Below are 10,299 nucleotides of genomic sequence, written 5' to 3'. Positions count from 1 at the left end.
GAGCGATTCTGGCTACAGGACGCACAACCTCCTTGGCTGCAGCGGTTCGTAGCGTGACCACACGAACGATGCCATCGGCTCCGGGATGACATTTGATGATTTGGCCGAGAGGCCAATTGGTTGGCGGGATGTTGTCTTCCTTCACGATGACGACTCTGCCAACGTCCACGGAGACAGGCGGGTTGCAACCCTTCGTTGCACGGGACTGTAGCTGTTGCAGGTATTCCGGGTACCAGCGAGACCAGATGGTTTGGAACCGTTTCTGAGTTAATTTTCAGTGGTCCAAGCGGTTGTCAGGAGTCTCCTTCAGATCAGCTTCCGGAACAGCTTGGAGATTGCTCCCGACGAGAAAATGTCCTGGCGCAAGGACCTCGAGATCGGACGGATCGTCCGGCATTGGAGTCAGCGGACGAGAATTGAGGCACATCTATATCTGCGCCAGCAGTGTGAGCATGTCCTCGTACGCAACGTTCACGTTGCCGATTGCCTTCAACAGGTGTGTCTTCGCTGACTTCACTGCAGCCTCCCAAAGACCGCCAAAGTGTGGTGCTCGAGGTGGGATGAACTTCCAGCGAATTTCGTTGTCGGAGCACCAGTCGAAGATCTGATTCCGATCAGACTCATCGACCTTCAGCATGCGGTAGATGCGGTTCAGTGCATTCGATGCACCTTTGAAAGCGGTAGCGTTGTCAGAGTGCAACTCTACCACCTTTCCTCTGCGGGCGACCAGACGACGGAGTGCAGCTAGGAACGCTGGAGTAGACAGGTCGCTCACTAGCTCGATGTGAACTGCCTTCGTAGAGAAGCAGACGAATATGGCCACGTACACCTTCGGACTTAACTCCGCTAGCGAATGACGGATCTCAATAGTAGCATGTCTGTAATAACATACGTACAAGGCGTGAAGCGACCCGTGCCGAGGGATGAGTGATCGAGGGGGTGAAAAAGATGCTCGATCGTTAACGGAGCCTGTGGGGTACCTGGGCAACCCCCACAGTAAGCGTCCCTTACCACGCTAATGCGGAGCTCTGGCGTGGCGGACATATATTTTTCGCGCTACTCGTGGGACTTGACATGGAGATAAATAAAAATAAAAACAAACAGACGGAGGTGCCAAACCCCTTCGCTAGAGGTGGTTTGGCGAGGTCTACCCCCCGTGGGGAGAGTAGTGGAGCGATGAGTGCTGCATCCGAAAGCACCAGTGACCCCCCAGCGGCGGTAGGCAATAACCCTACCAATGCATCGGAGGGGTCAATATCTGCGATGCGCAAAGTAGCGAAGCAACTCGATTCTATAATCGACTTCGCTAGCGCAAAGCAGAATATAGCCAAGGAGTTGAAGTTGAGCCTCCTGGAGCTCCGGAAAGCTGTTCGTGTCGCAAGATAGGAACAGAAGGCCTACGTTGAGAGGGTGGAATGTCGGGAGAGGCCCGACAGAGAAACCCAGACAGTGGCCTCCAATAGGCACCGAAACCGGAGGTACCGCGGCCTGCGAGGAAGGCCAAAGACAGAGGCGAAGCCTTGTGGTTAAAAACCGACAAGGACAAATACGCCGATGTCCTTAAATCGATGAAGGCGGCCGAAAGCCTCTCGGCCCTTGGGCAGGATGTGCGTAGCGTAAGACGCACCAACACGGGAGAGATGCTCCTGGTGCTGAAGCGAGGCGCACAATCAAGTGCAGTATACAAGGCCTTGGCCCAAGAGGTCCTTGGTGAGGGCGCCCAAATCAGGTCGCTAGGTGCGGAAACAACTCTCCAGTGCAAGCACTTGGACGAGTTCACGACCGCAGAAGACGTCGTCGCAGCCGTCAAGAAGCACTGCGACGTCACAATCGAGCGGGCCTCTGTGCGATTGAGAGACGGACCCTCTGGCACCCAAGTAGCCTACCTCAGGCTACTGAATGGGGATGCCAAAAAGGTAACCGAGAAAGGGAAGCTGAAGATCGGCTGGTCGGTATGCCCTATTAGTATACCCCAGCCGCCTTCAGTGGATAGGTGCTATCGGTGCCTCGAATCCGGCCATAAAGCATATGAATGCAAAGGCATAGATAGGAGCAAGCTATGTCGTCGCTGCGGCGAGGAGGGACATAAAGAGCGGGGGTGCACTAAGGCATATAAGTGCCTTATCTGCACCGCTAAGAAGCAAACCCATAAACATGCTATGGGCGGACCTTCGTGTCCCTTCGGCGAGTTAAATAAGAAGAAGCCGTGAGAGTCACACAGCTAAATCTTAACCATTGTGCAGCAGCCCAACAGCTGCTGTGGCAGTCGGTCTCGGAGTCGAGGACAGATGTCGCCCTCTTATCAGACCCGTACAGCATCCCTCCCGGCAACGGCAATTGGGTGTCGGACGGGTCTGGAATGGTGGCAATCTGTACAACGGGAAGGTTCCCGGTTCAAGAGGTAATACACCCCTCCGCCGAGGGTGTGGCGATTGCCAAGATCAATGGTGTGTTCTATTGCAGCTGCTACGCCCCACCAAGGTGGCCAATAGAACAGTTCTACCAGATGATCGACAGGCTCTCGTCGGACCTCGTGGGCCGAAAACCGGTAGTAATAGCGGGAGACTTTAACGCTTGGGCAGTGGAGTGGGGCAGCCGCTGTACAAATAGCAGGGGTCAAGCGCTAATGGAAGCGCTTGCGAAACTCGATACTGTGCTAGCTAATGATGGCTCCGCTAGTACATTCCGTAGAAACGGAGTGGAGGCGTGGATTGATTTGACCTTTGCCAGCCCGAGTCTGGCTCCAGGCATGGAATGGAGGGTAGACGAAGGCTACACCCATAGCGATCATTTAGCAATCCGCTTTAAGATCATCTATGGTGTGCAGCATCCGAGGGCGGGAGATCCCTGTCAGGTACGCGGGTGGAAGTCCAATCACTTCGACAGCGAAGCTTTCACCGCGGCCCTGGGACTGGAGGCCAACACCGACAGTCTAAGCGGGGATGCGCTGGTAGCTGTTCTATCACGCGCGTGCGACGCCACTATGCCGAGAAAAACACTGCCAAGAAACGGTAGATGCCCGGTATACTGGTGGAGTACCGAGATTGCAGCTCTACGGTCAGCCTGTCTCAGAGCTAGACGTAGGATGCAAAGAGCTCGCACCGAGGATGCAAGAGAGAACCGCCGTGAAGTGTTTCGAGCTGCGAAATTAGCCCTTAACAAGGCTATTAAAAGCAGCAAGAGAGCGTGTTTCGACAACCTGTGTGAGAGTGCCAACGCGAATCCGTGGGGTGACGCCTACCGGATTGTGATGGCCAAGACCAAAGGGGGCTCCTCACCCCCAGAACGGTCTCCGGACCGGTTGGCAACGATTATCGAAGTACTCTTCCCGTCTCGAGCCACAAGCCCCTGGCCACCTGCACTACGAGACAGTTCGGGCACGGTCGAAATGGTGGCTCCAGTGACGAATGAAGAACTACTCGCAGTGGCTAAATCCCTAGCAATGAACAAAGCTCCAGGGCCGGATCATAGCGAACCCGAACATGTTCAGGCTAGCTAGGCAGAGATGCCTTGACGAGTGCCGTTTCCCCGATAGATGGAAAAGGCAGAAACTGGTGCTGTTGCCGAAGCCCGGGAAGCCGCCAAGCGACCCATCGGCGTACAGACCAATCTGTCTGATAGACACGACTGGCAAACTGCTTGAGAGGATCATCCTCAACAGGCTCACCCCGTACGCGGAAGGTACGGACGGTCTGTCAAGCAACCAGTTTGGCTTTCGGAAGGGTAAGTCCACAGTGGACGCTCTCAACTCAGTGATAAATACTGCCGAGATAGCGATCCAACGAAAAAGGCGAGGTATTCGATACTGTGCGTTAGTGACACTTGACGTGAAGAACGCATTCAACAGCGCAAGCTGGGATGCCATCGCGTTCTCGTTACACCGGCTTAGCCTACCGGTGGGTCTGTACCGGATCCTGGAAAGTTACTTCCAAAACCGCGTACTGCTATACGAGACCGATGCCGGTCAGAAAAGGGTTCCGATTACCGCCGGAGTCCCGCAGGACTCGATCCTAGGCCCGGTGCTATGGAACCTCATGTATGACGGGGTTCTGAGACTGAAGTTCCCTCCTGGGGTCAAGATCGTCGGCTTTGCCGACGACGTAACCTTGGAGGTCTACGGGGAGTCAATTCCTGAGGTAGAACTAACCGCAGAACACGTGATTAGCACGGTGGAGGAATGGATGAGCGCGAGAGGCCTGGAGCTCGCTCATCATAAGACGGAGGTAGTTATCGTCAACAACCGCAAGTCGGCACAACATGCAGTTATCCATGTGGGAGAGGTCGCGATCACTTCACAGCGAAGTCTGAAGTCTCTCGGAGTCATTATAGACGACAAGCTGACCTTCGGCAGCCATGTCGACTATACGTGCAAGAGAGCGTCGACTGCTGTTGCGGCACTATCGAGAATGATGTCCAACAGCTCAAAGGTGTGCGCCAGTAGACGTAGGTTACTGGCAGGCGTTGCCGTATCTATCCTCAGGTACGGCGGCCCGTCATGGTCAAGAGCACTGAGGGTAACCAGTTACCTACAGACACTGGAGAGCACCTACCGTGTGATGTGCCTCAGAGTGATATCTGCCTACCGCACGGTATCACACGATGCATCCTGCGTGATAGCGAGCATGATGCCAGTCGGGCTGGTCATTCGGGAAGATGAGGAGTGCTTTGAGCTACGTGGAAATAGGGAAGCCCGAGAGCGCACCAGGGTGACCTCGGTCGCCAGATGGCAGCGTGAATGGGACAACTCCTCGAAAGGTAGGTGGACCCACCGGCTGATATCTAGCATATCGAGCTGGGTGGGAAGACCCCATGGGGAAGTTCACTTCCACCTGACACAATTCCTGTCAGGCCATGGCTGTTTCCGTCAGTACCTCCACAGGTTCGGGCACGCGGAGGTCCCAGTCTGCCCGGACTGCCCAGGTGTAGATGAAACTGCCGAACACATACTGTTCGTATGTCATCGGTTCGACGTCGAAAGAAGAGCAATGCTTGACGTCTGTGGCTGGGACACAACCCCGGATACCCTTATTCAGCGGATGTGTCAAACGGTGGAGAAGTGGAACGCAGTCTCGGCTGCTACCATCCAGATTGCCAGTAGGCTACAGGTAATCTGGCGAACCGAGCAACAGACGGCGGGCACGGCTAACTAGTGATTGGTTAGCTGGAGCAAAAAAGGCCAAGCGCAAAAAAGGGGGTGAATGGTCTGTTCATGCCGAGGCAGGTTTGGCGCAGCGAATGGCAACCGGGTAAGGGGTAAACCCAGCCACCCCGAAGCAAAACAGAAGAGTGAGTGTATAGGCGTATAAGTGGACTGCCTCATGCCAAGACGGGAGGGTCGTAGCGTAGTATGTTGGAACTAAGCTATCGATGCCTCATGGCGTGGCAGAGGAGTGAAAGGGTGAGCATCCAAGTCAGTCTCACACTGCATGTTAAGGGTGAGCATAAAAGTCAGCCTCACAGGTTGGTAGAGGCTAGCACAAAAGTCAGCCTAGCAAGGAATGAAAAAGGTGAGCACAAAAGTCAGCCTCGCATGGTATGTCAGAAGTGGGGCCTAAGAAAAATGTCCCACATGGGATGCCAGAGGGAGTGACAAAGGTACAATAGAGTGGCACGATTGAGAGTGAATCAGGTGATAGGGTGAGCACCCAAGTCAGCCTCACATGGTATGGGTAGGGCGAGCACAAAAGTAAGCCTAGCAAGGAATGAGTAAGGTGAGCATACAAGTCAGCCTCGCATGGAACGTAAAAGGTGAGCACAAAAGTCAGCCTCATGTGGGAGTGTTTGAGAGTGAATCAAAGTGCGATTGAGAGAGCACCCAAGTAAGCCTCATACAGGATGTATGAACGCGTGAGTGAGAGTGAATGAGTACATTTAGTACAGCCATCCCCCCAGAAGTAATACCGTGAGGTAGTTCCTGGGAGGAATGATGGCGGAGCCCAATGGAGTTTAGTCGGTATTAATGGCTGGTCACCATTCGAGTCCGACACGCCCCCTGTGCATCCCGTGCGGTAGATTGGACCCTACCAATAGCACGTGTACTGGGCTAGGACATAAAGGTCTTCTCGATTTAAAAAAAAAAATAACACCTTCGGACTTCAAATAGAACGGTCCGCAATAGTCGACTCCGCAGACGTAAAACTCTCGATGCCGGAAGATCTGCTGTGCTCTGCTGGACTAGTGTGGGCTTGCTACGGAAGCAAGTGTGGCAACGGTGAAAGACGGATTTCACAAGATTTCTGCTGCCCAGAATCCAAAACTTCTGGCGGAGAGTGACTAGCAGGAGTTGAGGGCCTGCGTGCAGTAGCTTCAAATGATAAAAACTAGCCAACAGAACAGCGAGCGGATGCTTGGCAGAGAGGACGATAGGGTGTTTCTTCGCATCGGTCAGCGCGGCATTGCGAAGCCGGCCACCGACACGTACGGTGCCTTCGGGATCGACGAACGGGTTCAACCACTTCAGCGTGGAAGATCTTGCGACACGTTCGCCACTAGCGAGATCGGAAATCTTCTCAGCGAAAAGTTCACCCTGCACGAGATGACAGAGCGTAAGTTCGGCGTGTTGGAGTTCTTGTGCGGTAAGCGGATGGACTGGGTGCGGGTTAATGCTCGGGATGACGAGTGGCTTGTACTTCTCCTTTTCCGAACGACGTTGCGAGGCTCGTTCACGAAGCACGTGCAGATAACGCTGAATGAACGCGGTCACTCGGCGCAGCTTGGAGAAGTTGGAGTAGCGAGCGAATAAATCGGTGCAGAAACTCAGTTGTGTCGTGGTCATGGAAACTAGTGGTATCTTGCGTCCTTCGGCGGACACTTCAGGAGTTTCTGCTGCGGGTAACGTTGGATTTGGCCAAAAATCCGGAGACCTTGATAGCCACGGTGTCCCAGTCCACCATCGTGTACAGTTGAGGATGTCGGTTGGACTCAATCCTCGGGATATGTCGTCAGCAGGATTGTCGACTCCAGGAACATGCTTCCAGCGGTTGAGATCGGTTGAAAGCTGTATCTGCGAGACTCGGTTTGCGACGAAAGTCTTCCAACGACTCGGGTTCCCGCGAAGCCATTGGAGGACAGTAGTGGAATCTGTCCAGAAATGAACAGTCGCAGGAAGCTTCAGCGTCGCGTTCAGCTTCTTGTACAGCTGGGTCGACAAATGTGCGGCGCAGAGTTCCAGTCTGGCTATTGTCTGGCGAGTAGAAAGCGGAGCTACCTTGGACTTGGACGCCAACAACTGGACCGAAACTGTGCCGTGTGCTTCGGTTCGGACGTAACAGCATGTCCCATATGCGCGCTCAGACGCATCGCAGAAGAAGTGAAGCTGGATGCTGACGGCGTCGGGCATCGAAATGAAGCGGGGTACGCGAACTTCACTCAACAGGTGTAGTGTGTTATGGAACAGTTTCCATTCTTCTTGGAGTGTAAACGGGAGCGGCGTGTCCCATTCACATGCTTCGCCATTCTACTTCAGAGCCCAAAGTCGCTGCATGAAGAGTTTGGCCTTGGTGATCGTTGGACCCACGAGTCCAAGAGGGTCGAAGATTTGGGAGATGTACGACATCACCTTGCGTTTCGTGATGCGGCTAACGGCAACTGAACCTTGAACCGGAGTATGTTCAACTTTGGTTCCCAAATGAGGCCGAGCGTGGAGACGGCCTGGTCATCCTGAAGATTGTGGAACGGCTGAATTGCCACATCATCAGGTGGTACATCCCCAAGTACTTCAGGAGAATTCGATGCCCATTTCCTGAGCGGTAATCCAGCGGAAGCTAGCATTGCCGATGCCTCGCGACGCAGCTTCATGGCGGATTCTACGTCCGGCGCTCCAGAAAGAAAATCGTCGACGTAGAAGTCTTCCGTAACTGGCCCACTCGCGATTGGATACGACTGCCTGGTATCCTGTACAATCTGCTGCAGGGTACGAGTAGCTAGGTAAGGAGCGCTTGCTGTTCCGTACGTTACTGTCTGCAGTTCATAGGTAGTGATGGGTTCGTCTGGGCCTGTACGCCAAAGAATTCGCTGAAACGGCTGATCTTCAAGATGCAGGAATACTTGCCGGTACATCTTCTCGATGTCCGCAACCAGAGCGACGTGATGTGTCCGAAATCTCATCACGATGGAGAGTAGATCTTGCTGAACTACGGGTCCGACCAACAGCGTGTCGTTCAGCGAATATCCTGACGCCGTCTTGCAGGACGCGTCGAAAACGACCCTAACTTTCGTAGTAGTGCTCGACTTCTTGAACACGGGATGATGTGGGAGATAACAGTGAGCCTTCACGTCATCTACAGGCTCGTCAAGCCTTCTCATGTGACCGAGCTGTAGGTACTCATCCATGAAGCGATGATACGATTCCTTGATTGCAGGATCTCGTTGCAAACGGCGCTCCAGGCTGTGAAAACGGCGTTCTGCGATGGCTCTGGAGGCCCCCAGGAAGACTTCTGGATCTTAATTGTGAGGAAGACGTACGACGTACCTTCCAGTCGAATCACGCTTGACTGTACTGGAGTACAACTCTTCACAGCGATTTTCTTCGGGTGAGTGTGCAGGCCCAGTGGAAATCGCTTCTAACTCCCAAAACTTCTGAAGTGTGGCTTCCAAATCTTCATTGGTAATGGAGAGATTGCAGATCCGGGATATGCAGGTAGATCCATTGGACGCGGAACCAGAGACCGCCCATCCGAATGGTGTTTCGACTACCCACGGAAGACCGTTACCGAGCGAGATCTTCCTACCGGTGTGAAGTTCCCAGAAGGCCTCCCTTCCGATGACGAGGTCAATCCTTCCTGGGACGTGGAACTGTGGATCTGCTAATCCAACCTGCGGGAATTTCCACGCCGACGTATCGACCGGCATGGTCGGCAGCTCTGCGGATGGCTGCTTCAGAATGAGAAACTCGAGCTTAGTGGAGAATGGCTGAGTTCTCGATTCAATGGAGGCGGTGATGGGATTTTTCACCCTTTGCGTTGAGAGACCGATTCCTGCGACCGAAATGTTCACCTTGGTGCGACGGCTGAGGAGAACCTTCGCTAACTGACCGGAGATGAAATTTGACATTGACGCCGAGTCGAGTAGAGCACGAGCCTTGTGTTCCCTGCCATGATCATCAACAACGTTGAGAACAACCGTTTCCAGTAGAACCATACTGCATGCAGTTTGGACCGCCATGCTGACCTGCGGTGGAGCAGAACCCGAACTGGACGAATGCGGCTGTTGAACCGGTGGAGATTGTTGTGATGATCCCGTAATGGCAGGACTCGATGACACCCTGGATGGAGAGGAATCGTGTAACAGGGAATGATGTCTTTCGTGGCACGTACGACACGTAAACTTCGATACACACTTCCTGGCTGGGTGACCGAAGCTTAGACAGTTCCAACACAACCGTTTTTGCGAAACCAGCTCTCGGCGCTGGCGGACATCCTTTCCTAGGAACACTGGGCAGTTGCGGAGGGAGTGGCTGTCTGAACATGCTAACTGACATGGAGAATCTTGGTTGGGCGTAGCAGCTGCGTTAGCTGCGAACTTCACCTTCGTGCCCTTCCAACTCGGGGGGCCGGCCACCTTTGGAGGTGCCGGTTGCTGCGTATCTGGCCCGACAGAATTGAGGACGCGCACCCGCTGGTACAGGAACTCAACCAGTTCCTCGTACTTGACATCGTCCTGGCTGCTCGTTTTCTCCTCCCATGCTCGCAATGTGGATTGGTCCAGCTTATACGACAGCATGTTCACCAGCGGCGTATCCCATTGCTCCACAGGTTCATCCAATTTCGCCAACACCCGTACATGGCGCTGAAAATCGTCGACCAGACTGTGGATGCGCTTAGCAGATTCCTGCTTGACCGCTGGCAGCTCGTAGAGTGTCCTAAACAGCTGACGTTTGAGAAAACGGCGATTGTCGTACCTCTTGTGTAGGGCGTCCCATGTTGACGCATAGTTGTCGGCTTCGACGTCAACTGATTCGAATGGCTTCTTTGCGTCCCCTTCAAGCGATTGTAGAAGGTACTGAAGCTTGGCGACCGTTGGTATGTCCCCATTAGAATGAACCATGGACGTAAAGGTCCCAACAAACATTTCGTGGTTTTATAAACGTTTTAACAGTTGCTTTATTCAGCTCTAGCTGAACATTGGAAGTATACGTGTAATCATATATCGTTTATTCCACCCTTAAACATCCGGGATTTGGAGAATTTATTCAGCTTGTCTGATTAAGACACATGAAAGAACAATTCTTCAGCACGTATACAGCCTGAAGAAAACAGCAGTTCAGCTTTATCAATAAACCTTTTCGTTACCGCTATTCAG

The 10,299-nt window shown here is 53.4% G+C and overlaps 1 protein-coding gene across 1 annotated transcript; it reads right to left on the bottom strand.

Annotated features, from left to right (window-relative positions):
• Positions 1-427: 427 nt before the first annotated feature.
• LOC131696359 (uncharacterized) lies at positions 428-10,044 on the bottom strand. Its single transcript, XM_058984903.1, has 4 exons — positions 8,471-10,044; positions 7,559-8,413; positions 6,322-7,322; positions 428-846 (listed from the first exon to the last, which is right to left on the bottom strand). The coding sequence occupies exons 1-4, from the start codon at positions 10,042-10,044 to the stop codon at positions 428-430; spliced, it is 3,849 nt and encodes a 1,282-aa protein (XP_058840886.1).
• Between the last annotated feature and the right edge of the window lie 255 nt (positions 10,045-10,299).

Source organism: Topomyia yanbarensis, chromosome 1, assembly GCF_030247195.1.
Source record: "Topomyia yanbarensis strain Yona2022 chromosome 1, ASM3024719v1, whole genome shotgun sequence".
NCBI lineage: Eukaryota > Metazoa > Arthropoda > Insecta > Diptera > Culicidae > Topomyia > Topomyia yanbarensis.
The sequence above is the reverse complement of the archived record's forward strand: the minus strand, read 5'-3'. Positions and strand labels throughout refer to the sequence as shown.